The sequence below is a fragment of the Emys orbicularis genome, chromosome 5 (genome assembly GCF_028017835.1).
Source record: "Emys orbicularis isolate rEmyOrb1 chromosome 5, rEmyOrb1.hap1, whole genome shotgun sequence".
Lineage (NCBI taxonomy): Eukaryota > Metazoa > Chordata > Testudines > Emydidae > Emys > Emys orbicularis.
This window is the reverse complement of record NC_088687.1, coordinates 21,072,813-21,099,604: the sequence shown is the minus strand read 5'-3', so window position 1 is coordinate 21,099,604 and position 26,792 is coordinate 21,072,813. Positions and strand designations below refer to the sequence as shown.

Here is a 26,792-nt window from a genome sequence, read left to right as displayed (position 1 = left end):
ACATTTGGTGCCTCTCTAGTGCTGTCAATCCCACAGCCGTTGAATAACGAGCTTAAATATTAGGTTAAATATTGGGGACAATGTGATGTTAAAATTTACCAGCTGTAGCTTAATCCCACTGCTATTTGTTCTGTCTTAGTTGTCAAACGAGACTAATGCATCTCTGTCTTTTAGCTTACCTTTTTACATATTAGTAAACTCTATTTCTGCCCCAAAGTCAACTGTTTCTCCAGCTTGAACATGCCCAGTTGTTTAACTTTTCTTCATGGGCCTTCTTTTCAAAGTCTTCTATCACTTTTATGGATCTCCTTTTGTCCTCTAGCCAACTGTTCTATTAATGGGAATTTATTAAAAATGGTTTGATTTTATTTTCAAGCTGTGTTCTGGAAACGTGTGAAATACGTGTGCAACTTATTTTCTTTCCAAAATAAGAGAGCAAAGGGATCACTCAGGGTGGGGACAGCTTGGTCAGATAGCAGGGTTACCATACGTCCGGATTTTCCCGGACATGTCCGGCTTTTTGGGCCTCAAATCCCCGTCCGGGGGGAAATCCCAAAAAGCCGAACATGTCCGGGAAAATAGTGAGGGGCCGGTGCTGCTGGGTGCGGGGCCCGGGGCTGCGGGGCCCGGGGGCCGGGCCGGCGGTGCGGGGGCGGGGCTGGGGGCCGGTGGTGCGGGGCCGAGGGCTGGGGCCGGGGGCTGGCCCGGGGCCGGCACCCCAGGGCCCGAGCCGAGCCAGGCTGGAGACGCCAGGGCCGGCCGCCGGAGGGAGCCGCTCGGTTGGGGGGGCCAGACTGGGCCGCGCCTCCTCCCCCCAGCTTACCTGCTGCCTGCTTCAGGCTTCCCGCGAATCAAATGTTCGCGGGAAGCAGGGGAGGGGGCGGAGTTGGGGCGGGGACTTTGGGGGAGGGGTGGAGTTGGGGCGGGGCCGGGGCCCCGTGGAGTGTCCTCTTTTTTGACACTCAAAATATGGTAACCCTATCAGATAGCAACATGTCAGGCATATGAAGGTCAAAGTGAAAACCCTACCCTATTGATTGAGAGATGTTCCTCAAGTCATATCCCCTCAAAATTGGCAAGACAAGGTGGCACATATTAGGCTAATTAACAAACTGCATCAGAGAATCCACATGGGCATTTGCTCAGTTGAATTAGATGAACCATCTTAAAAACAAACAAACAGAAATGATCCTGCAGCAGAAGACAGGAAAATGTGTATTTCCTGCTTACACAATCTTAAACTGGCCTGAGCACACAAGGTGGATCTGTTTGGTTTCAGAGAAAATGTGACTATACCTATACTCGCTTCTCTCTCTTCACACTTTAATTAAACGTCATTGGAGAACAGTAATTACGTTAATTGCATGTCTTTTTTCTTTAGTTTTGTTAGGAATGTTTATATATGTCTACATATGCATATGTTCTCGGTTACACATAAATATTTCATCTCTCAAATGGAAGGTAGCTGGTGGAGGGAGGGCAGGGAAATAAACCCCCAGGAATAATTTGCCTTTTTAACTTAATAAGCTATTTGTTGGAACATTTCAAATTTCCTAAAACCAACAAAACTTTTGGTCTCGCAGATGATATGCAGCTACTTCTGGTGATAGCCAGATGATGGCTGAATGGATGCTGCCTGCCAAGTGCATGTTAGATAGTGCTGCTGACATTCTGCAATAAAAGTGACAGACATGTGAAACTCTTTTTTTCATGCAAATTGTTTTGTAAAGTGATGCCTCTTTAGCAATTCCAAGTAGTTGCATGCTTCGATGTTGAAGGAATTTGTGCTGGCTGTGCAAAAAGATCTGGGGGAGAGAGAGAGAGAACCCATTTATATGCACCTCACAAACTAGAGCTGATGTAGAAAGGTTAGGTTTGTTTGATATATATTTTTAGCTTGGTTTTCATTCCACACTCTTTGCATCGTTCTGAGAAATAAACTAGGCAGTCGTCTTTTACCACTTGCATATAGTATCTCAGCCTGGATTAATACTAAAGAGTCTCAATTCCAAAAAAAAAAAAAAAAAATCTTGGGAGAGAAGACTGCCAGTTAAAATAAGTGGAGCTCTGAGACATACTTATAGTATGAGAACACAAGTGACTTTCTTGAAAGAAGGCTTAGGGAAAAGTAGTGGGATTTTAAATATCTCCAACAATTTAGCATCTGACTAGATAATTGTTTAAATCACTTGAAAAGATACTATTGAGAAACTCTTCAAAAGTGCAAAAGTCCCATTTTCAAAAGAGACTTTGACACCTAGGACTTAAGTAACCTGTGTGCATAAGTCACTTTTGGAAAATGGGGTTGAGGCTCCTAAGCCAGTTAGGCATTTTTGAAAATTTGACCGAGATCTGCTTAGACATTGTGATGCTCCTCCATCTTGACATCAGAACATGGACAAACAACATGGCTCTTATTCTAAGGATTATGTGTATATATATCACCCTAAGACTTTTCCCTGATTGCTATTTCTTCCCTGTGTCCTCCCCTTCCACATCTCAAAATCATCCACATATGCCAGGCTTCACCCTCCGACACAATCATTTTCCCTCCCCATTAACCAATTGGTTGGACATATTGATAAATTTGTGTGGATGGAATCTTTCCTCTCACTGGAGATGATGGGTGAACTCTATTTGACTTACATCAGTAGTCCTATGGACTTCAGCAGGAATATATCCGTAAGTAAAACAAAAGTTTTTTGTCTAATTCGCTTTCTCCATTAGGTACTGAAATGGAGGTTAAAACTGCTTCTATCTGTAAAGCACATTAACTGCATTGCAATTTACAGTTCATAAAGAAATTATGTACTGCTCTTCATTTTGTTAGATTATAAAATGATACAGTGAAGTTGAACTAAAAAGGATTACTCTGTTTTCTAAACCTATGATGCTGAAGATGCGAATAACAGAAGAATCTTGGCCTTATTTTGACACTAACAAACCTAAAATCGACCCTTTGGGAAAACTTGTATGCATCTCTGCTTGCCCCCTCCCGCCTCATAGACTGAGTGGTACCAGGTGAGCTGCTTGCTGCCTGTCAGTGTGGGACACATTAGTCTGTAAAAAGAAGCATTCTGCAACTGGTGAGGATTTTATCTGTGTTCAGTTGGATTAGACATAGACTTGCGTGTTTTATTTTATTTTACTTGGTAATTCACTTTGTTCTGTCTGTTACTACTTGGAACCACTTAAATCCTACTTTCTGTATTTAATAAAATCACTTTCTACTTATTAATTAACTCAGAGTATGTATTAATACCTGGGGGAGGAGGGGGGCAAACAGCTGTGCATATCTCTCTATCGGCGTTATAGAGGGCGAACAATTCATGAGTTTACCCTGTATAAGCTTTATACAGGGTAAAACGGATTTATTTGGGTTTTAGACCCCATTGGGAGTTGGGCATCTGAGTATTAAAGACAAGAACACTTCTGTAAGCTGCTTTCAGTTAAGTCTGCAGCTTTGGGGCAAGTAATTCAGACGGGCGTGTCTGGCTTAGCAAGACAGGGTGCTGGGGTCCCGAGTTGCAGGGAAAGCAGGGGCAGAAGTAGTCTTGGCACCTCACTTGGCAGGTCCCAAGCAGGGTTCTGTGATCTAACCCGTCACAGTGGCACAATCAGAGAAATAATTGCCAAGGATATGTTTGTCTGAGAGCCAGTCCAGCCTGTTGTTGGTCTTGTTCAGCAGGGAACAGTGCTATCCCAAGAACTCCTTCTAGGATCAGTGCACTGTACAAATGCCTGCTTGTCAAACAACCTATTCTAGGACTGTCCAGTGCAGCTTTCCTCTTCCTCCTCCTTGGATTTGCACCTGATAAATAGGGGTGGTGTTGAATTGTAAAGTGACAAGGAAGGCTAAGCTATAGCATACCCGGAAGATCTACTGTGTCACTATAGAGTTGATCTTCATTTCCAAGCATTAGTTTTGATGTGACAAGTCTGAACACTAGTAAAGTCAAGTATACTTTGGGCTGTTAACAGGTGGCAGTTTTCATTCAGTTTGGACGACTTGTTATCTTAGGTCCTGATCGTGAAAAGACTTGGGTGCCTGGTTTATGTAATGAGACACCCTGCTAGCTTTGTGGTGCAGTGAGTCTTTGAGGTACTTTTGACTTCATAGAGAGCAGAATTATGTTCATATTTTGCTTTCCGTGGATATGAAACCGACACATACAGTATCTGATTAAAAGAAGTGCTCTTGCTTTTGGGCGACGTACATGGCCACTAATAATCCCATTGCATTCTTTGTAACAACATCAGTTTTAATCTGAGCTTCCTGGCCAAATTACAGTTTGGGCAACAACATTCTGCCTAATATTTTTCTCCTTCAGTTTCAGTTATATACAGTAGAGCCCTGCGCGGGACTATTTTTTTTTTTTTATCCTGCTCCCATCCCGCCCTGCAATTCCCACTCCCATTCCCACCTGCTCCCTGATTGTTTGTTGAACTTTTATCCCACTATTATGGCAGTGCGTCCTGGGCTCTACCCTGCAGCGGGACTGGGATCCCACGGATCCTGCAGGACCCGCTGCTGTAACAATGACAACGGGATAAAAATTCAACAAAAAATGCAGGAGGGAATGGGAGGGGGTATTGTGGGGCGGGACAAGAGCAGGATTAAAAAAATAATGTTCATGAAAGTTCATGTTTGCGGTGCAGGAGGTAGTCTTTTTTTTTTTTTAATCCTGCTCCCTCATTGTTTGTTTGAATATTTATCCCGCTATGATGGCAGTGGGTCCTGGATCCCAGTCCCGCTGCAGGGCTCTAATACACAGTTTTTCATTTCCTCCTCTAGCCTGCAGTGTTAATGTTGCTGTGTCTCAGCCCAGAGGTGCCCTGGATGTGACTGGTGAACAAAAGGGATATGATTCCTATGGTCAGTGGGGTTGGTAAAGCACTTTGGGATCCAGCTGGATGAAATGCAGTGCGTAAATGCCAGATGGCTATTTTTGGCATTGGCAGCTCAACATTTGCGTGAGCGCGGTATATTAGTGGGTGTTTATTTTTAAAGAGCCCCTGTGAATCCTGTTTCTCATAATCCAGTGAGAAAAAGAGCCTGACATTTGCAGGTACTGTAAATGTCATTCGGCAGATGCCTTGCTGCGCTATGTCAGCCTTCAGCAATAAGGATTTCGGAATACTGTTTTCGTGTGTGTTTGCCAATTGCCTGGGTGCACACGAAGAAAACAGATTTACAGTACAATAAAAGCTAAGCTTTGCAAGGGTGAACTTCCCTCTGAAGTTAGTTTCTAGCAATGAGTTGTTTGTGAAAGTGAAGGTGCTCATGAGAGGTCACATAAATAGTTTAATTTGCCTGCAACATCACAATATTAATTAGATCATACACTCAATGTGGGCTGTGTTTAAAATGTGCTTGAGTAGATTTTGTGGTGGCAGCAGACGTTGGTTAATGTTTCCCTTAAGTGTTGCATTGAACCTGTCATGTTCTTTGAAGTTAAACTGGGCAATTGCCCGTCAAATGATTTATTAGTGTATCCCTGCCCCCCTCCTAGAAGTGCACAGTGAGTGCTTTCTTTAGCAGTGGGACATGAGTAAAAAATATATTCCTGTTAGTTTGCCAGCAGCCACACAAACTTAGGCTATGTTCTCATTAGATCTCTCAAACAAAGCAGAATCCAGGTCAAATGCTTGAATAGTGTTGGCCAAGGAAAACCAAGGTGCTGCAGGAACTTGTACTGGTGATTTGAGTTTGTGGCTGTCCAAGTCACTTGCTGTTAGACTGTTGCTCTAGTATTGTATAGCATAGGATTCTCTTTTTAGATGAGCCATTAAACACAGGTCCTAAAATCTAGTGGCCGTTACAGTTTTGGGAGAAATTCAGAGATGAAGTTCAAGATGTACCCATTGGTGAGTAGGTCAAAGGGAGTCTGAGTTTTACACTCTGAGAAGCTAAGAAAAGAGAGTAGCAGGAAAAGCAACTAACAGGAGGGTGTAAGAACAAGTTAAATTCCCTCCGACCCACCCACTTCCATTAGTACTGCCTTCGGGACCCTGCTTGAATAGTGTCTACTAGCTCAAATGCCTTACATTCACTTACAGGTGTGTAACTTATACCACCTTATGCATCACTCCTACAGCTGGCCCATCAAGTGGTGCTTGATTAATACTAATTGATTATACTTGGATATAAATACATATTAGATTAAAATTCAAGTGTAAAGCGAGTTGAAATCCTTAGGTGTGAAAGATACTTCATAAATGTCAGATACTGAAGTATGGTAATAGTCAGAAAGGGGAATGTAGTAGGAAGGTGGTGCCAATCTCATCTTGGGGACATTCATAGTCACATTTGCTTAGCTCAGAAGGAAAAAAATAAGACTTTGCTGCTGGTTCTAGCACTGCAGAGCTGACATGACTATAGGAGAGTGATTTGGTTTCTTTTCTGGTTAATACATCTACAGAATAAACAAGCAAGATACAACTGCAAAATGTTTGTTGGTAGGTGTACAGAGATTTACAACTCAAGGCTGATCTGCACTGGGAACTTCTATCTGCATAGCTATGTCTCTCAGGAGTGTGAAAAATCCACAACCCTGAGAGATGGTGCTGGTGGGATAGGCAGGAAGGGATAGGAGGAACCTCACTAAATGAAGCACATGATGTTGGGGGTCTGAAATGGAAATCTCTCTTACATCAGCAGTCTGGATCCAGCCTGAATCCAGAATCTTAAAGAGTGGTTTGAATCCAACCAATCCCAAAGTTTGGGGTGTTGTGACCTTGAGTTCCGGTTCAAACCTGACTCTGAGCCAATCTGATATGGGGTCAGTGATAGCTATACTTCAGAGAGCCATTTTTGTAAAGTCACTTTTTCTGAGTAAAATCAAAAGACCGGTAACTTGCCAGGAACACACTTAAACTTTCAAATTCAGGTTTCAAGGTGTGTGGGGTCAGTCTTGCAGTTGGCCAACAGGTGGGAGAGAGCTACTGTGTGCACGATGCAAGAGGATGTTGACAGAGCAGGGCTCTAAAAGCACACGGCCTTTGGGTACATTTACACAGCAACCAAACACCTGCATCTGGCCTGGGTCAGCTGATTCAGGCTGCGGGACTGTAAAATTGCTGGGTAGATGCTTGGGCTGGAGCCTGAGCTCTGGGACCCCATACCATGGGTCTTTTATTCCAGTGTAGATGTACCTTGTGGGCTTGTCTACACTTACAGTTAGAACTTCTCCCATTGGTGTAGGTACTCCACCCCTCTTATCCCCCTCCGAGAGGCAGTAGCTCTGTCGGGGGCACATAGCACTGTCTACATCGGGGGTTAGGTCAATATAACTGCTTTCCACACCCCTGAGTGTCGTAGTTATACTGACATAAATTGATATTGTAGACCAAGCCAAAGAGAGTGCAGACTTGGCGAATGCCCGAGTGAAAACTGAGTTGAAAATTATGTTGCATTGTATAGAAAAAATTGTTTAATTTCACATCCAATATAGAAATTTAAGGGTGAGTTCAAGTCTATATAGTTATATAAGTTTACAGTAACATTATATTGTTTTATAAAAACTCCCCAACACAAAAAAGTTACTCCTATTTATTTCCAAATGCAGTATTAATCCAAAAGTATCAGTTTATTGGTGTTTTTTACAGAAATTTTAGAATACAATTCACATTAACTTTTAAAAATATCTTATTTTGCCTTTTAACTTCCTCTCTTGTTTTGTGCATTGTTTACATCTTTAAGATTGTTCCAACTCTTACCAGATTTTGAGAGTTTCTAAAGACCACTAAAAGTGTAGGCAAAAATGCAGGCCATTAAACACGTGCAGTTCATAGTTGCATGTGGAAGCACATGTGTTTGAGTATTATGGCAGTTCCAGCTGATGAGACGGTGTGTACATTAATGAATGCATAGCAGAATAAAACCCTCTAGTAACCAACAGTGCTTTGACCTAAACTCTTACAATCCTGTTTAGATGTGAGGCCAGGGGAAACCTTGAATTTATTTACAGAGCTGCCTCATAACACCTTTTTATGGTTGGTTGTGTCAGCTGTATAAATGTGAACTGGACTTAAATTTGGAATAAAATATTTTGGTTTGGAAGCGAGCATTAAGGCTGGCTAGCTAGCCTGCTGGCCGTGCCAATAATATTGCTGTGCGAAGGGCTATAATAATGATATGGCTCTTAGCTTCCAAAAAAGTGCCTACAAGAAGCTTATTTAGCAAAGATCTGTTATTTGCATATGTATCTTGCAGTGACTTTTTATTCCTGCAAAAGTTACGGGCCAGATCCTGAGATGGGCCAGAGCCTGCGTGACTCCAATGCACTGCTGTTTTGGGAAGGAAGGAGTGGGTAACACAAAGGAGATTTTAAATAGCTTTTCTTCTTTGGTTCTAGGACTGGCTAGGTGCAACTTCAGTTCTGCTCTAAATGACTCCAGATACGATAGCCCCCAAAGGCCATTCCAGGAGTGGAAGTTTGCTGGAGCATAGATGTGTCCTAACTACACATTGAGGGTGGGATAGGTGTTAATGATGGTGGGTTATATTGGCCCTGGAGAGTCCCTAAAGAGCTGGATCCAATAGATGTCAACTTGAGTGGTGCAAAGGGAACAGTGACTTGAACCCAGATCTCCCTCCTCCCAGCTGAGTGCACTAACTACCAAGCTTTAAGGTGTTGTGAGGGTGGGCGCGCTCTCTCTCTCTCTCCTGTTGAAGTTGTTCCAACTTATGTAATAACTAAAGTTGAACACCTTCAACAGGAGAGACTAAGAGAGAACCAACCCAGGATTCCCCAGCCTCGTGGTTACTCGGCTCACGTCCCTTCTCCAGGGCAGGGATTTGAACCTTAATCTCTAACATCCCAGGTGAATGACCTAACCACTAGTCTATTAGGTATAAGGGGGAATTGCCATCCACCTACTACTTTGTGAATGGCAATCCCCTGTAACTTTTGCCTGAACTTTCATCTGTTGTGTCAAATTTGCAAATAGCTTTGGTTGACCCAAAACTACGAATAAAACTATAGGTCTGAAAAACTTGTCCCAGCTCTAGTTGTAGTTGGAGGGGAAGCACATTACTGAGTAGACAAAAGACTGCTCCTTCTGTTTAACTGCTGAGCCCTTGCTTATTATTTTACATAATGCTCAGGGCCCCTGAATGTAAGGGTGTTTCTAGACAAACAGTTTGTCGTGCACTAACTGGGGTGCAAATCTTCCCTATCCTAGCCTGCCACTCATTAAGTGCCCACGTGGATCATGCTGCCATCCACTAGAAGTTGCTTTTTGCACATTGACCTACTCCGCTTAGAAATGGGAGTAGGTCAGTGCACACTAGTGAACTTTTGCTCCAAATCTCCACATAGGCAGTTGTTTTGCAGCACACTAGTGCACGGTAGATTTACACACTGGCTTGCCCCGTGCTAACAGTTCATTTAGACAAGCCCTCAGATGAAAACTGAAGGAAATTCAGGGAAGAGCGGTAAATGACTGAAGAAATATGGAGAGAGCTAAAATTCATGTAGCCTGTCCAATGTCAAAAGTACTTGAAGGGTAGAAGCCAAGGACGGAAAGGAGTTTAGGGTAGACCACTGAGTTAGGCTCTGTCAGGGTTCCTTCCCCACTCTGAACTCTGGGGCACAGATGTGGGGACCCGCATGAAAGACCCCCTAAGCTTATTTTTACCAGCTTAGGTTAAAAATTTTCCCAAGGCACACATTCCACCTTGAACAGTATTCTGCCACCACCAAGTGATTTAAACAAACATTTAGGGAGGGCCACTTGGAGCCATACCTTCCCCAAATATCCCCCCAAGCCCCTACACCCCCTTTCCTGGGGAGGCTTGAGAATAATATCCTCACCAATTAGTACAGGTGAACACAGACCCAAACCCTTGGATCTTAAGAACAATGAAAAATCAATCCGGTTCTTAAAAGAAGAATTTTAATTAAAGAAAAAGTAAAAGAATCACCTCTGTAAAATTGGGAAGATAAGTACTTTACAGAATAACAAAAGACTCAAGAACGTAGAGGATCTCCCCTCTAGGCAAAACCTTAAAGTTACAAAACCAGGGATAAACCTCCCTCTTCCTACAAAGGAAATCACCATCCAAAATAAAAGTAAGCTAACGCATTCCTTCCCTAATACTTACTAATAATAATGGAGTTGGATTGCTTGCTTTCTTGATCTGTCTCTGGCAAATGCCACACAGAACAGACAGACAAAGCCTCCCCCCCGCCTCCCCCCCCCCCCCGAATTGAAAGTATCTTGTCCCCTTATTGGTCCTTTTGGTCAGGTGTCAGCTACGTTACCTGAGCTTCTTAACCCTTTACAGGTAAAAGAGGAATTAATCCTTTACAGGGTAAAGAGGGATTTTATGCTACCCTTAGCTGTATGTTTATGACGGGCTTGGTCTGCACTACATACTTTCTTGAAAAATCCACACCCCTGAGAGACCTAGTTATACCGACCTTCACCTCCCATGTAGACAGAGCTATTTCAGTGGGAAAAATTCTCCCGCTGATGTAGTTACTGCCTCTCGTGTGGAGTTAAGCCAATGAGAGATCTCTCTCCTCTTGGCTTAGGGTAGGGGTTGGCAACCTTTCAGAAGTGGTGTGCCAAGTCTTCATTTATTCACTCTAATTTAAGGTTTTGCGTACCAGTAATACATTTTCACGTTTTTAGAAGGTCTCTTTCTATAAGTCTATAATATATAACTAAACTATTGTTGTATGTAAAGTAAATAAGGTTTTAAAAACATTTAAGAAGCTTCATTTAAAATTAAATTAAAATGCAGAGCCCCCCAGACCGGTGGCCAGGACCCAGGCAGTGTGAGTGCCACTGAAAATCAGCTCACGTGCCACCTTTGGCACGCGTGCCATAGGTTGCCTACCCCGGCTTAGGGCATCTTCACCAGATGCAGCACAGTTGCGCTGATGTAAATTTGTAGTGTATACCTACCCTTACAAGTAGGAGTAATGGAAGAAAGTGTGAGCAATGGAAACTTTAGTCTGAATATCGTGTATGGGGGAAGGGTGGGGTTAGACTGTGGAATAGTTTCCTAGGAAAAGGAGTAAAATTCATTACACAAGTCGTTTGAAACTAGACTGGGCAAAATATCCAAGAATATACTATGGGGAACAATCCCACATGGAGCGGGAGGATGAAAACGAGAACAGGTATTTTCCATCTCTATTTTCTATTTTGCTTTTTTGTCTTCTCAATAACTTCCTATTACATATTTCAGCCAATAATTCACTTGCTATTTCATGAATGCTGCCTGTCTATTTTTATCTATTTGGAGGAGGAGACATTGGCTTGATTCTGATCACACTGGTGGACAATAAATGATTAACCATTTTTTTTACTGATTAATCAGTAAAAATCATTGGGGCAAATCTGATCCACTGCCACTGATAGATGACTCTTTCTAGATAAAGTGTATATATCTTGGAAAATGGTTTTTTTTTTTAAACATACAATACAGAAATGAGGAGAGACTCGTCTCTTGCAAATTTGGTGTGTTGCATGTTGCAAAATGAATAGGGTACCCTGTAGACTATATAAACTTTAAGAAAGCAAAACAAACATTTAGCTTTCGTTGTGATGTTTTTGATTTGTTTGATTAAAAAAAAAAACTGCACTGAAGATGTTTTCTATAATGTTTGAAGTTGGTCCCAAATCAAGAACTAGTTTTTATTAAATTTGGACTTAGAACACATTTTAGAGCAATATTATCACTTCTGGGAAAATTGGCATTATGTTGGATTTAAAAAAAAATTGGCCTCCCTATTAATTACTTGTTTTAGTCTTTTAGGAATTAAACAGTGGCTAAATCTGAAATTTGATACATGATTTTGTTGTGCATATTAGAAAGTTCTCTGAACACCCCTGTTTGGCAAAGACTAGATCTTTACTGCAAGCCATGAAATCAGTCTCTGAGGGACCAAAGAAAGATTTTCTGATGGGGGGGCTGGTGTCAGCAATGATTGGCCTCAGCAGGTGATGGATTACGCGCTCGCTCTCTCTCTCTCCAGTCCTAGATTAAATGAGCTATCCAGGCTATATGTGGTGTTCTACATCTAAGTGGTGGGACATTTTCACTTTTCTGTTTCAGATCCTTTCTGCAGTTTGTGAACAGTATGCTCTTTATTAAGCATAATTGGTAATGTAAAATATAACTTGGTTTTACAGCTGCGATTCAGATTTGGTGGAAACATGCTCCGTATTGTAAATACAGCACTGAAATTAATAACCCAAGGATTCAGAGAGAGATTTATGGAAGTTAGCTGGCTTTGTACCTAGCTTGATCTGTTCTTTCAATTCCATATCCTCTTTCTTCCATGCATTAACATATGGTGTGGGTGCGATTGCACTTATAAAAGCAGCCCTTTTAAAACAAAACAAAAACATTACACAGCTTGGGATAGGGTTTCCTTCCTCCTAAGGTCTTTCAGTTTTTGAGTTGTTTTCTGTTTCCCTTGCCCATCAGCTGATAATTAGTCTTCTGTAATGTACCTATAAAATAGGTATGTGCTGGTTTGACTCTGTATTTAGGGCTGAGAGCTGTACATAGACAGCGATAGCATTTCAAAATGTACAAATGAAAAGTGCTATTAATGAGATCAGACTTGGCCAAACATTCATAGGTGTGTCTCAATCTCCCTCTCCCTGCAAAGAGTCATCATTTGTAATGGGCACATCTTGGGAAGGAAGCCACCTCTCGGTCACCACCTGTTTGAGGCTGGGGATTAGTAATGCTTTTCAGCAGGTTTTGGGTGAGGAGCTAGAGCTTGTCAGTGCTAGCTAGGATGGGCAGGAAGCTGTGCTTAATTTTGCCTGATTAGTGTATAACTGGTGTGTTCATACTTCTCTTCACATATAATGGGCTCTTCAGCCAATATTTTACTGTAACTTGGGTACTTACTATACTGTGCAGTTAGTGGAGGAGTGTGAGCAAAAGGTTTGTCTACACAGCAATTTCTTGATGAATTGTAACTCCCCTTTTGATTAATGATGCAAAATTTGTTTCTGTACAAATAGCAATTCAGCTGCATATAATAATTTCAAAATGTTGTTGGAACGAGCAAGTTTTCTTTATCCCTTGTCTGCTTTTCCCCACCCCCATCTACTGCCACTTAGTATTCTGTCTTTCACTCTCAATGTTTCCTTTTAGTTTGAACTGGGGGGGGGGGAAATAGTTGTGCTGGCCTGCAATTTTTGGGATAGTTGATTCCAAATCTGATTAGTTGGCACATCTCCCTTAATCCCTCCATCAACAAAAAGTTTTGGTACCATGATACCAGCACACATCGTGTGAATAATTTAAAAAAATGCTTCCAGTGTATATTTTAAGTGTTGTTGGTATTGCAGTACTTCTAGCCCCAGACATGTTGGTATTTAATACTGGCTTTCTTGACCCATTGCAGGTGTCAAACCTTACAATTTCCCCATATATTTAAAAATTTAAATTCGTGAGGGATTTCCCTTTTTGAAAGAGCTGTGTATTGTTTTTATGGATCAAGCAGAGGCTGGAGTGTCAACACAATTTTTTTTAAATGCACGTAATTGTCGTCTTGTCCTGTATACTACCTCTCTTTTTTAAATAATCACCCAAGGTCTACAAATTGGGGACTCTCAAACATAGGCCACTTCTTGATAGTGGTTGTTTGGTGGGCAACTCTTCTCTCAATCACAGATGTGTACCTCACTTTCCCTCCCCTGGGATTCTGAAACAGAAATTGCTCCCTGATTTCTAAGAATGGGTGTCTTCAAGTCCTAAATTCCTCTCTCTGTGAAACAGATATCTCTAGGTGTGCCAGACAGTGACAATATGACAATAGTCCTCTTTATTATTTGATCAGAAAGATGGGTTTCAGTTATACAATAAATAACCTTATACGGCGAGCTGGTGCTCTCATGTAAGAGGTGTGTGCCTATACCGTCTATGTAATGTGTGTTTATGAATAAGAAATGTAGGTAGATATGCATATAACCTTGTGTGTACTTTATATTCAAAGAATGCTAACATGACCCATAGAAGAATACTACTTACTCATTGCATTTGTGACATTGCAGTTAAACGATGGTGGCAAGGCAGCTAGAGCCCAGGTGGGGATAGGTGATGTGGTTCTCACCATTGATGGGACAAGTACAGATGGGATGACTCATCTGGAAGCACAAAACAAGATCAAGGCCTGTACAGGCAACTTGAACATGAATCTGCAAAGGTAAGATTTTTTTTTTCTTTAATATCTGCTGTTTTAAGAAAGAACACCTCTAAATCATTTAGCTAAATGCATGCATTTGCTGGCTATAATTGAAGGATAATGGTATTGTAGGCCTAGATGTATTCATTGCATCTAGAAAATGGTTAGATACAAATGTGAGCAGATGGCTGCCTTTCCTAACCTGCAGTTGGACATACAGTAGAACCTCAGTTATGAACACCAGAGTTACGAACTGATCGCTCAACCACACACCTCATTCGGAACCAGAAGTACACAATCAGCAGCAATTGTTTCTGTGCTTGTTTCATTTAAATTAAGGTGCTTGAAAGCAGTCTTTTTCTTCTGCATAATGAAGTTTCAAAGCTGTATTAAATCAGTGTTCAACTGTAAACTTTTGAAAGCACAACCTAAACATTTCAGAGTTACGAACAACCTCCATTCCCGGGATGTTCATAACTCTGACGTTCTATTGTAGTTGTCACTGAGTTAAGTTGAAACTCTCCCCCTTCCTGGAGCTTTGGTTTTGTTAATAATATCTAACTGTACGGGATACGAGCTGAACTTTTGTTTTCCCAGGCTTGCCTGCTCCTGTAGCTCCTCCCTCCTGACTGCTCAGCCCACATCCTAGATTCTCTTTTTCTCGAGCCTCTTCTTCCTCCCTTATGTCTGGCTGGGAGAAAAAGCTGCTTGTTTCAGCAGTTCTGTTTACACTTCGCTTTCCCCCTAAAACTCCACTGGTGCTAGCAGCAACAATGAGACAAATATGTCTCCTACATGACCTGCTGTGAGTGGGGTTAGATGCAACAGTAGTTAAAACATTAGAGGGCAACCGACACTATTGGACCCACAATTATTAGCACTAGTGAAGAATTTTAGGGAGGAAGAGAAGTGTAGTGAACGCCTTTGAGTCAACAGAACATTTCCCAGCTAGATCAGCATCTGCAAACGATGTTTCAGGCAAACTGTGCCAGCCTGTTACAGATGGTTTCTCAGATGTTTGCAATCTTATGTTTATATTGTGAGTCTATACCAATGAGCATTCAAGTAAAAAGCTTTCTGAACAAGCTGCAGTTGGAAGGCTGTTAATCCTGTGAAGTAATGTAATCTTTTAAAAAGATAAAACCTTTTTAAAGGAAATAGTCCAGTCTTGCTCTTTTAAACAAGTACTCAGGGCAGGCTATGAAGAAGTGACAGCTGATAAAACAATGTTATTCATGTGGGATCTGAAGCTGTTTTGCTTGAGAAGTTGATGGCCAGGGCAAACAGTAAGAACAAGGGGTAAAGTAAAGATAACCAGAAACTATATAAGTGGATTTGGGGACTAATACTCACTGTTTTGTATTTCTTGGATTATGAACTTAATTTCAGTTGAAGGAGAAGGTTTTTCTTGAGGGAAAGCTCAGGACTCTAACGGAGTCTGGATCCCTTTCCAGAAATTTTGCAAGAGTAGCAAAATGGGGGGGAGGGGGTGCGCGCACGCACACATCTGTTTGAAATGTGCATGTTTGCATTGTCATATCACACCGAATTTTTATGATTTTTATCACAACATATTGTTTCTTTGGCAGTCTCCATTAGGAGTCCTGAACTCTTATGTCATTCTGACGCATCATGTGTCAGGTAGAAACAGCAGTCAGATTGTGTCCAAGATTCCGGTGCTTAGGACACTGCAATGGTTTCTCTCCTGTTTTTTCATAGTTCCTGTTTTGTGTACCTGCTAGTCTGGGGTGGGCAAACTTTTTGGGCCGAGGGCCACATCTGGGTAGGGAAATAGTATGCAGGGCCGGGGCAGGGGGTTGGGGTGTGGGAGGGAGTGTGGGGTGTGGGAGGGGTTGCAGTGTGCAGGAAGGGGCTCAGGGCAAGGGATTGGGGCAGAGGAGGGGTGCGGGGTATATGAGGGGGCTCAGGGAAGGAGGTTGGGTGCAGGAGGGGTGCGGAGTGCAGGAGGGGGCTCAGGGCGGGGTGCAGGAGGAGTGAAGACTGCGGGAGGGGGCTCGGGTGCAGGGTGCGGCGGGGGCTGGGTGCAGGGGGTTGGGATGCAGGAGGGGTGCGGGATGTACGAAGGGGCTCAGGGCAGGGAGTTGGGATGCGAGGTGCAGGCAGGGGGCTTAGGGCAGGGAATTGGGGGGCAGGGGGCAGGAGGGGTTTGGGCTCCGGCCCTGCTTACCTCAAGTGGCTCTGGGGTGGCAGCGGTGCGCACCGGGGCCAGGGCAGCGCTGCGGCCCCTGGGGGAAGGGGGGGGAGGGCTCTGCGTGCGCTGCCCTCGCCTGAATCTCCCATTGGCTGCTGTTCCCCATTCCCAGCCAATGGGAGCTGCGGGGGGCGGTGCCTGGAGGCAAGGGCAACGCACGGAGCCCTGTGCCTCACCGCCCGGGGGCTGCAGGGACGCGGTGCCACGGGCTGGATCCAAAGCCCTGAGGGGCCGGATTTGGCCCGTGGGCCGTAGTTTGCCCACCCCTGTGCTAGTCAGACCCTGAAACCTATTCCTACTCTGTCATGCCTGGAATAAGATGATGTGTTTCAAATCGTATCAGCAAGTAAACAGAGGAAAAGAAGGCAGTACTCCGAACTATGAAGTGAAGTTCTCAGAAGCCATCGATTAATGATGTATCCAAGGAGTAGATCAGAGGCAGTACTGGTGACACAAATCTCCCAAAATGTTTCGCTGTTCCTAAATGTCTATGGTATTCCTGCAATCACTGATAATCTACCTGGCTTCACTAATTTCAGTGGCCTTTCTGGAAGATAAAGCTCGGGCTAGCCTCTCCACTCCTAAGATATGGAGGCCCAAGGGAATTTCCAGAACTATAGCTACCATTGTTCTGACTTTCAGGGTCATCCTGTCTTCAACTAACTGGAATCAAACTATATTTTGCACCAGGGGAGGTTTCTTGCCTATGCCACTGATGCTTTGGCTTGCATTTCATAAGAACGGCCAAACTGGGTCAGACCAAAGGTCCATCTGGCCTTCCTGTCTTCCAACAATGGCCAACGCCAGGTGCCCCAAAGGGAATGAACAAAACAGGTAATCATCAAGTGATCCACCCCCTGTCGCCCATTCACAGCTTCTGGCAAACAGAGGTTAGGGACACCATCCTTGCCCATCCTGGCTAATAGCCATTGATGAACCTATCCTCCATGAATTTATCTAGTTCTTTTTTGAACCCTGTTATAGTCTTAGCCTTCAGAACATCCTCTGGCAAGGAATTCCACAGGTTAACTGTGTGTTGTGTGAAAAAGAATTTCACTAGTTGGAATTCTCTGAGACTCTCAAAAATAGGGTGGATGAGTCTTCCAGTACCAAACAGCTGGTCTCTTAATGGCTCTTATCAGAATATTTGCCTTTTTAATTCAAAGATGTCAGCGCACCTCAGAAGTAACCCAGCCCCTGCAGCCATCGCCTCATGGGAGCTACCCTGTATTATCAATGTAGAAACTGAAATGGCACAATCCTGCTTAATTAGAACATGAACAAAATTGATTAATAACAACTCCACATTTCTCAATGCTGAGTTCAAACTATCCAACCCTTGTATTTCTCAGGTGAAACTTTGGAGTATGATTCTTAATGTTTCTTCAGCATTAGCTACCTGTTCTGGCAAGTTGAAAGGACCTCATTCTTTGAGAACCCCCTTGAAATGAAAATAGAAGGGCCTCTTAATAGGTATATATATTTTTCCAAAGATTGGATCAACAACAGAGATTTTTGAGCATGATGGTTGCACAGGAGTTAAAAAGCTATGGTCATGTTATATGTGGGCCTTGTAAAAGATTTTCTTATCTGTTACTAAGCCCTGAGCTTATTAAAGGTGACAGTTATTTTTTTAAACAAAAATGAATATACTTTTTGCATCATGTATTCATAGAATCATAGAATATCAGGGTTGGAAGGGACCTCAGGAGGTCATCTAGTCCAACCCCCTGCTCAAAGCAGGACCAATTCCCAACTAAATCATCCCAGCCAGGGCTTTCTCAAGCCGGGCCTTAAAAACCTCCAAGGAAGGAGATTCCTTGGAGGTTTTTGGGTATTGGGTTGTTTCTTCTCTTCACTCAGTTTGGACCATGAAAATAGACACTTTGACCTAGTATTCTGGATTAGCACGATGCTGCAATATTTGACTTCAGACACTACAGAGGAATGTTAAGGTCAAAACCACTTTTTTATCTAATGGTGTTGAGGGAAGGGAGGAAAACACTTGTTTTAGCTGACAGTGTTTCTTTAGGGTTAACAGGAATCAGTGGTAAGGTATTTTTGTAGGTGCGGAGAATGGGGCATCATGTCTCAAGCTGATGGCTGTGTGCTCTGAATGTAATGTCCATATGCTGTATTCTGAGTTGAAAGAAATCAGTAAGGTGAAAGAGTGGGGAATAAGGACTGAAATATACTTCGTAATTCAAGAATTTTTTTATGTTTAGTGGGAACATTGACTGACAATGGGCTCCGGATATAGGTTTATTCTAAATGATATAAAATGATCTATAAACGTCTGTCAATTCCTGTATTTCATTCTACTGGTTGTAACGTGAAACAATTTTACACAGTTTGCTTATTCTGAGATTAACAATAGCTGGCTTGTCTGCTGATGCAGGTTGATATAATCCTTCTAAATCTTTAAAATAATTGAAGTTGGGAAGCCTTCCAAGGATGAAACTGCTTGTACCCTCTAGATATTTCATGAGGAGATAACTTACTGTCTGTGTAATCCACCCAACAAAGTGGAATGTCTTCCTTGGGGCTGGCAATCTTCAAAAGTTACCTTGGTCCTTGGTGTTGCTGTTTTTAATTTGAATGCCAAAATATTGGGCAACTCTGAGAAACCCAGACTCAGTTCCTGTTCTTGAGTGTAATTTTAAATTTCCAAATCTGCACAGAGAATTGATCCCTGAGCCTGTGTGGAGTCCTATTTGAAGTACTTGGATTCAGGGGTGTGGTTCTTAGTGCAGGGTTGCGGTCTGTATTTTATAAGACAATGAGGTAAGGCTTATAAACAGAGCAGAGAGGGGGGAGAGACTAGAACATTACAATAAGATAGCATGGTAACTCCTAAAACGCATCACTTGTGCTGTTAATGTTTTTCCACACCCTCATTCCTCAGAGGCAAGATGGAAGGTCTGTGTGTGTGTGTGTGTGTGTGTGTGTGTGGGTTGACTGGGGGGAGAGAGGTTAGGAGGAATTGAATGATGCAAGAGAGGTGGCTTGCCCAACTGGTAGGGAAGGGCACTTTATGGATGGTGGTTCATTGCTTCTTTTTAACGCTGTTGAAATCATGGTGGCTTTGACATGCAGAAAGGGATGCCAGGCAAAGGAGAGATTCTAGTAAATAAAGTATGAAACTTGATGCTTTTTTAGAAAATACTGTCTGTTTATTACTGTTTTCAGAAATACTTCTGCTGCTGTTTGACTACCATAACAAAACTTTGAGTTGTCATTGCAATTGTGTGGTGCATGTTTCTAAGGTTAGACATACTTAAATGAAAAATCAAGTCCTTTTTTCTAGTGAACTGTAGACCTGGTAAGGCACATAAATAATGAAATTTAATGTAATATGTGTATTCTGAAGCACTCTCCATGTGCGAGACACTATCTGTGCATACAGGAAGACCGAGTTCATGTCCAGAGAATGTGTAGTGTAAGGCCTTGTCCTGCATTGGGATCTGCTAGCATGGACTCTGAAGTCAGTGGGACTGGGGTTCATGATGGTGGGGGGAGGCCTTAGGAAAAGGTTATTAATGTGTCTCTCTCATTTGGACTTTCTTCAAGTCTTGAGATAAATATTTAACAACTTATTATTTAATGCTGACTTTAAATGTGCGGTTAGTGTTCGTTATGTTCTGTGGAAAACCAGTTCAATCAATTGGCAATTTGTACTCAAATGTTTGCAGAAGAGTATGCCTCTGTAGGGAAAATAAATGACTTTATTTTTCAGAATAAAATAGTACCATATATTGGTCAAATGTGTAATTGTTTGCTATCCTAGGAAGGAATCAGAATTACAAGTGTCACAGTTAAAAAGGGATCCTTTCCTGGAGGTTTCCTAAGTACAGCTGTATGAATTCATACTTGCCAGATGTGCAGAGTAGTAAATCTCTAATATTATTAAAAGTATTCTCAGGTACATATTTTTTAACATGTATTAAAAGGCATGTCCCATAAGGGCATATTTCCAGCATTCTTCATTAGGGGATATCATTTTGTTTTTGCTGATTCCACACGTAGTAATTGGCTCAAATAACTGACTTTTGTAGAACTTGCAGTCCTGTTCCTCACATCCTTTATTTTGTTAAAGTGAAATGCCTTTTGTAAGTTCTGAAAATATGCTTTTATGGGGTGTGTCCTTTCTTCACCCTCCTCTCAAAGACTTTGTAGCTCTTTTGCTCCCCAATATTTTATTTTTCAGTCAAAGTACTTTCTTGGTTCCCATGAAGACTGATGGAAAACAGATGTTGGCTTTTTTAATGTATTTCCAGCTTGAGTAAATAATTATGTAAGCTACTGAAGTGTATAGCTAGTCAGAATTTCTATTTTAAATGTGTTTGGGGGGGAATATTTCTACAAAATCCTTTCTCCATGTTTTTACAGTTCTCAAAAATCAGAAGGGTAAAGAACTTGGATTTTACCGTTACGTGAGGTCATATCTGTCAAATTTCTGGAAAAAAATTGTTATTTCATTACTATTAATAGAAGCGCACAGGCATTGAGAAGAGACTCTGTGGTCCAGTAATGTTTAGTGTTCTGAAGTAGCAAGTATCCACCAATGCTGCACACCAAAAAAGTCTCTGCTGTTTTACAATTTTATCTTGATCAGATGCTGAAGTGACTTTTCGGATGAGTTTCCTTTAACTATAAAATAGTGCTTAAGGATGGAGTTTTCAAAAGTACTCCCTTTGGCTTCAGTGGGAGTACAGTTAGTCCACCGGTGAGCGCTTGTGAAAATCCCACATTAACTCCCTAGAATGGTTATCTTGATGTGTGTTCTGGTTCTGTGGGGGAGAGAAACTGATTCCATATGCAAAGAATAAGGTACCATTAGTAAAAAACGAACTTCTTTTATATAAGTCCTGCCCACTGAGTCCCTGATCTTATAAACACTTATGCATGTGAATAGTCCTATTGAAAATATTTCCAGTCAAGAAAATATACAAGAATTTTGAAGTGGTGTCCCCCCTCCCAGTGTGTTTTGTATGTGTGATTTTCCAGAATCTGCTTAACAACTCGTCATCCAAGCGAACAAGATCAGTTCAGTTTTGTATGGCTTTTTGTCTGTTTCACTAGAAGAGCCACAAGCAACGAAATCAGGCTGTGTGGTGGTTTGCCTTTGTTTGAGCACAGTTTGTCTGTAAGCTCCTGTTAGCAGCTCCTTCACTGGTTCATACAAAATGAATGCCAGGACAGTCTGATTTTAGAGATTCTGAGCATCTACAGCTCCCATTGAAGAGGCCCAATTATTATTAATCCCGATTGTCTTTTTAACCCATTCTCCACTGTGTCAAGTCTGTACTTAGAATGTAAGCTCCTCAGGGCAGGCATGGTGTCCAATAGCTGTACTGTGAGGTGCCTACCTCACTTTTGGGTTAATTAAACTATTAAAGTAACATTTAATGATAAAACTTAGTTTTAACTATGTGCTGCTCTCATGGTGAGGCTGGGACCTTGTTCTGAGTGGATGCTTGCTTCGTTTTCAAGCCTTTTCCCCCACAACCCATCAAAACTAGATTTTTTGTTTGTTTGTTTGTGTGTTTGTTTGTTTGTGTGTGTTTGTTTGTTTGTTTTTTTAAAGCTGATATTCTCAAGAGCTCTAATTCCAGCAGTTGGAGTTTTAAGAAAAACACCAGGTATCACATGCCTCACGCGAGAACTGGAAATTGACAGGTCTGGGACTTTTTCCTACTGGACTTCTCTTCTTTGATATTTTCAGGTTCTCTTTGTAACCAAGGCATAGCAAGAGAACATTATCCAAATCCTGCCACGCCTAAGAAAAAGGCCTATTGTTACAGCATCTTTGGCACCAGCAGTCACAGCTAAAATGGTGGTTCTCCATCTGGCCAGTCCAATGATTTGAACCATGATAGATAAGGAAACAATTCCAATTCCACCTCATTTCAAGTAGGGTCCTTTGCTGCTGAGTAAGACCTTATGAGTACTCTGAATTTGTTGTTGTTGTTGTTTGTCCCATTCTGCTAGGCAAATGCACAATAAGAGACATTTCTTGCCCAGAAAAGTTTACAATCTAAATAAATGATATAGACAAGGGCTGGGGGAGAGGAAGTGGTATCTCCAATTTACAGATGGGGAACTGAGGCCCAGTGAGACGAAGTGACTTGTCCAAGGCTGCACAAGATAATCTGTTCTTTGTCCCCTTTTGCTTCTCTGGTAGTCTCTCTGTTTTTGTTTTTTGTTTGTTTTTTTTAATACAACAGTGTGTTGGGAAACTGAAGTCTTAAGTTTCTAAAGTGTTCAAAAGCTACCCTGTCATAGAATGGTGTGAAAGGACCCTTAACAGCTGAGAAATACTGACAGGTTGAGCAAATTTAATAAGCAACATAAAAGAACATATGAAAGAAAACAAGCTATTGAACAGATTGCAACTATTAACAATATGCATTTCACTGTGGGAGGTTTAACCATCATCGACTCTCAGGTTTGAGTTTTAGGCTACTGTGTAGGGATTTTTTTCCCCGAGAGCTGCATAAGGGTAATCTTTTAAGAAACTTATGATGAGAGGTACTCTTGCTTTTATCCAACTTTGGTTTACTAGTCATCTTCCCTTCCCATACATAGGAATTCTTTCTTTAGTTTTAATTACTGTTAAAGTTTATAAAAAATTGTTTTGCTTGTGCACTTACTTACCTATAGAAAATAAGAGACAGTCTACCTTGTTTCAGACAAGAATTCAGTTGTGAGCATCATCTGCAAGTTTGTGGGGGGTTTTGTTTTGTTTAGTTTAACAGTGCATGGCTAATATCTTCTCTGCCAGCCTTTCCTGGAAACCACCTTTCATTATAATACTTAATACTTTGCACTTGTAGCCCTATTCGTCCAAAGACTTAAGAGCTCTTCATAAACATTAATTAATTAGATAATACCTCTTACTTCAAAGGAGATTTTTCTTTACAGTGAAGGTTAAGCAGAGGAACAGAGATATTAAAGGATTTGTTGTAGGTCACACAGCAAGTTGCTGGCAGTCCCAGGAAAGGATCTAGAGGTTCCATCTGGCAGTCTTGTGAATCTCTCCCTCAGTCACTAGTATCCTGATCTAAATCCAGTATCCAACATCATTCTTTTGACTTAAGTGGAAGGATGTTGGGTGTTGGATTAAGCACCGAGTGTCAAAGCTAATTCTGCAAAATAAATCAACTGAAGAATAGAATTGCCAAAGACGTCTTATAAAATTTAAACATTGCCATTGTGCGTTGAGGATGATAACTTTATTATAACTAGAACTGGCAGCACTGCCTGTTTTACTTTAACCATTAAGGCTGAAATTTTCCATGCTGAGTGTCTGCCGCAGGCTTTTATGGAATGTTTCAACAAAAACAGTTCAGCCATTTCTGAAAATAAGGTTTAGGAGAAAAAGTATTGCCAATGTTAAATTCTTGTGTTTAATTGGGAAGCTTTAGTTATTCTGTGTTTTGGAGCAGGAACCTGAAATTAAAGAGTGCCTTTTGCTGTCTCTCTGAAAATCACCGTTTGCATATGTTCATTAGGGGTTTGTCACCAAAATTCTCCAAAGACTGTCCATACAGAATATGCTCTAGAGTCCAGGACTTGGGGGCTGAGCTGGACTTTTCCTGAAATTGCTTCTGCTAGTTTCTGGGGGGCGCTATAGTGCTGAGTACCAGAAACTGGAGCAGAGAGGCTATCTTCTTTTTTTTTTTTTTTTGTATGCTCAATGTTCTGTCTGCCAGAGTCCATGACAAGGGGGAAGCTACCTCACTTGCTTGCTGAGAGATTAGGAGCATTAGTGGGGGTTGGGTATAGGAACGGAGTCGGACAGGCTGGGGATGTATCGGAGGACATGGGGACAAGGTCAGTCTGGGGTATTGGTCAAGGGACATCTACGTAGAACCCATCACCGGACGTCGGCAATACCAGGAGGGATGACCTGGAGTGCTGATGAGAAGTGCAGTCAGGAAAGTAACTGAAATACTTGCTTCATGGATTGTATTTTCTAAATGGACAACCTACCTAATTCTCAATTACTGAGGGACAATCTCCACTCACTGATATATTTTGCTTTCCACAACCAAATATCTGCACAACTTTTCATGAGTGATGTACCCGAGTATTCATTTTCTAATATCTAAACTGTATTGTTAAATCTATTCACCTAAATTTGGGTTATTGCTGATTCTGTACTCTATGTACCTATGTAACAAACTTTGTATTTGTGGATAATCTAAGCACTATAGCCAGATGTACAGACACGCTTTCCCCAACCTATGTATTATATAATTTTTTTTAACATTAGCTTTAATAAAAAATTTTAATCTGTATGTTGGTTGCAAAATAGCTTTTAGTCTGCCTTCTGCATATTGCAGAAGAATCTAAGGGCAAGTCTAAACGTAAAATGCTGCATTGGAATGAAGATGCTCTAAGCCAACGAGAGAGCTCTCCCATCAGTTTAGTTAATCCACTTCCACGAGAGGCAGTAGGTATGTTGGCGGGAGAGAATCTCCTACTGACTTAGCATTGTCTACACAGGGGGTTAATTTGGTATAACTACGGTCACTCAGGTGTGGATTTTTCACATCCCTGCAATGTATTTATATAAGTCTGTAGCATAGACCAGATCTCAGCCACAGAAACATCTTTCCTTCTCTGAGCATAGATTGCTATGGTTTAAAAAGCCAAGCAAAATCCTTGACTGTCATGTGACTGAAGAATAGTTCTTTTTTATCGATGTACTGTGGCACAGATCAATAGCTGATTTGATGAACCTCAGGATCTTGCCTTATATGAAACAGACTTTTTCTGTCCCAGTGGGTTTTCTAAAGTCCACAGGCTTTTGTTTTTTCTTTATTCAGTATAACCCAGGTACTTGAATTTTCTTATCTTTTATCTATCAGATTCTGCCTAGTTCTAAAGTTAAGTGATCTGGGATAAAACACCAGTTACAAGGATACAAGGCTAATTAAAAAGCTGAAGATTTTTTTGTGGGGGGTGTGTGTGGGGGTGTGTCTTTTTGTTTTTGTTTTTTTGCATGCTAAAGTGTCCTAGTGCATGAGTTTATGCATGTTTCCCTTGAGGTGCGATCTGATGTTAATGCCATTTAGTTCAACAGCCAAACGGGTTTTGCTGACAATGCTGAGACATAGAAAGTCTGATCAGCAAACTAAATAAATGGAAGGGCACAGTTCTTGCTTCCAGCTGGGATTAAAATATATTTTGTGGTGAACAGTGTTTGCTTCGTACTAACTAGCAATTTGAAAAACCACAAGACATGCTGCCGCTAAGTGAACTTGACAAACCAAAGGCTTGCAGTTCGGTTCAAAAGGAGACTTAGTAGGATAAAAATTAAAGGGGTGGGATGTCGGGGGAGGAGTTGAAATGAAAGGTCAGCAGTTTGATGGGATATTTCTGCATGTCTGCCAAACAATAAGAGGGAGTGGGAATGAGGAAAGTGGTACCAGCTCATGAAATGTCACATTGTGTTATGAAATGTCCAGGGTACTGCGTTAATCTTTAAAGGCGCAAAAGATGTAGAGTAGGGATGCCCAAACTGTTGCCTGGGAGCTTAATGTTCCATCAATTGACTTAACAACTTTTTTTAAAGTTTGGGAACCACTGATAGAGTATAAAAGTATGTAGAAGATACTGTGCTGCAGGGTGAGTTAAACTGAAGAAAAAGGAGAAATAGAATGTGAGTCTATGGAAAACGCTGAGTACCACAAACTGTGAGAAGAATGTTAACAGAACTGTAAAACTTTCCATCCAACTTCTAAATTAATGTACACACTTAACTTTACTGTACTTAGGAATATATTATGTTTTCATCTAGCTGTTTCAGTGACTGATGGTAGTGGGGCTGTGAAAATACCAGACTGGTTGTATGGGGTAAAAGAAAGAATGAGTGAACGAAAGGAACAAGTCTTGAATCATTCATCTCTTTGATGCATCTCTGGAGATTTAAAAAGGAAGTCTAAAGAGTGATTTTAGAAAAACCCGAGTCACAGTAATTTAGACAGATTAATGGTTTTGCTTCTAAGGGTTCCTCACACACATACTATTCTGATAGGATAAACCATAGTAGTCACTGATTAGAAATAATTTTGGACAGAGTTAAATCCATCTATGTTGTATTTACTTAGAAAAAATCTCTTCTCAAATGCAGAACCAGTTAGTGATTGGCATGCCATAGGAGCAGTGCTTTCATTTCAGTAGTTTAAAGAACTTGTCCCCCTCAGGTAGATAAATGGGATGCAGAAGTTGCCTGGAGTAGTATGTTTCTGTCCAATATAGTGTATGCTTTTAGTCCTATTCATTTGATACTGCAGCTGTTAACTATTTAGTGTATTTAGTTTTGATGACTAAATGGTTATCGCTACTAGTTTCAAACTTTTCACTACAAGTGAAAACAAACAAGCCATGTTAAAGTAACTAAGTTT

General features: G+C 41.5%; 1 protein-coding gene across 1 annotated transcript in view; it reads left to right on the top strand.

Moving 5' to 3' along the window:
* PDLIM5 (PDZ and LIM domain 5) overlaps positions 1-26,792 on the top strand; it is a 201,529-nt gene that overhangs the window by 42,572 nt on the left and 132,165 nt on the right. Inside the window, exon 3 of the mRNA XM_065404810.1 lies at positions 14,035-14,186. Coding sequence (XP_065260882.1) covers positions 14,035-14,186 — 152 coding nt within the window. The remainder of the gene's footprint in view (positions 1-14,034; positions 14,187-26,792) is intronic.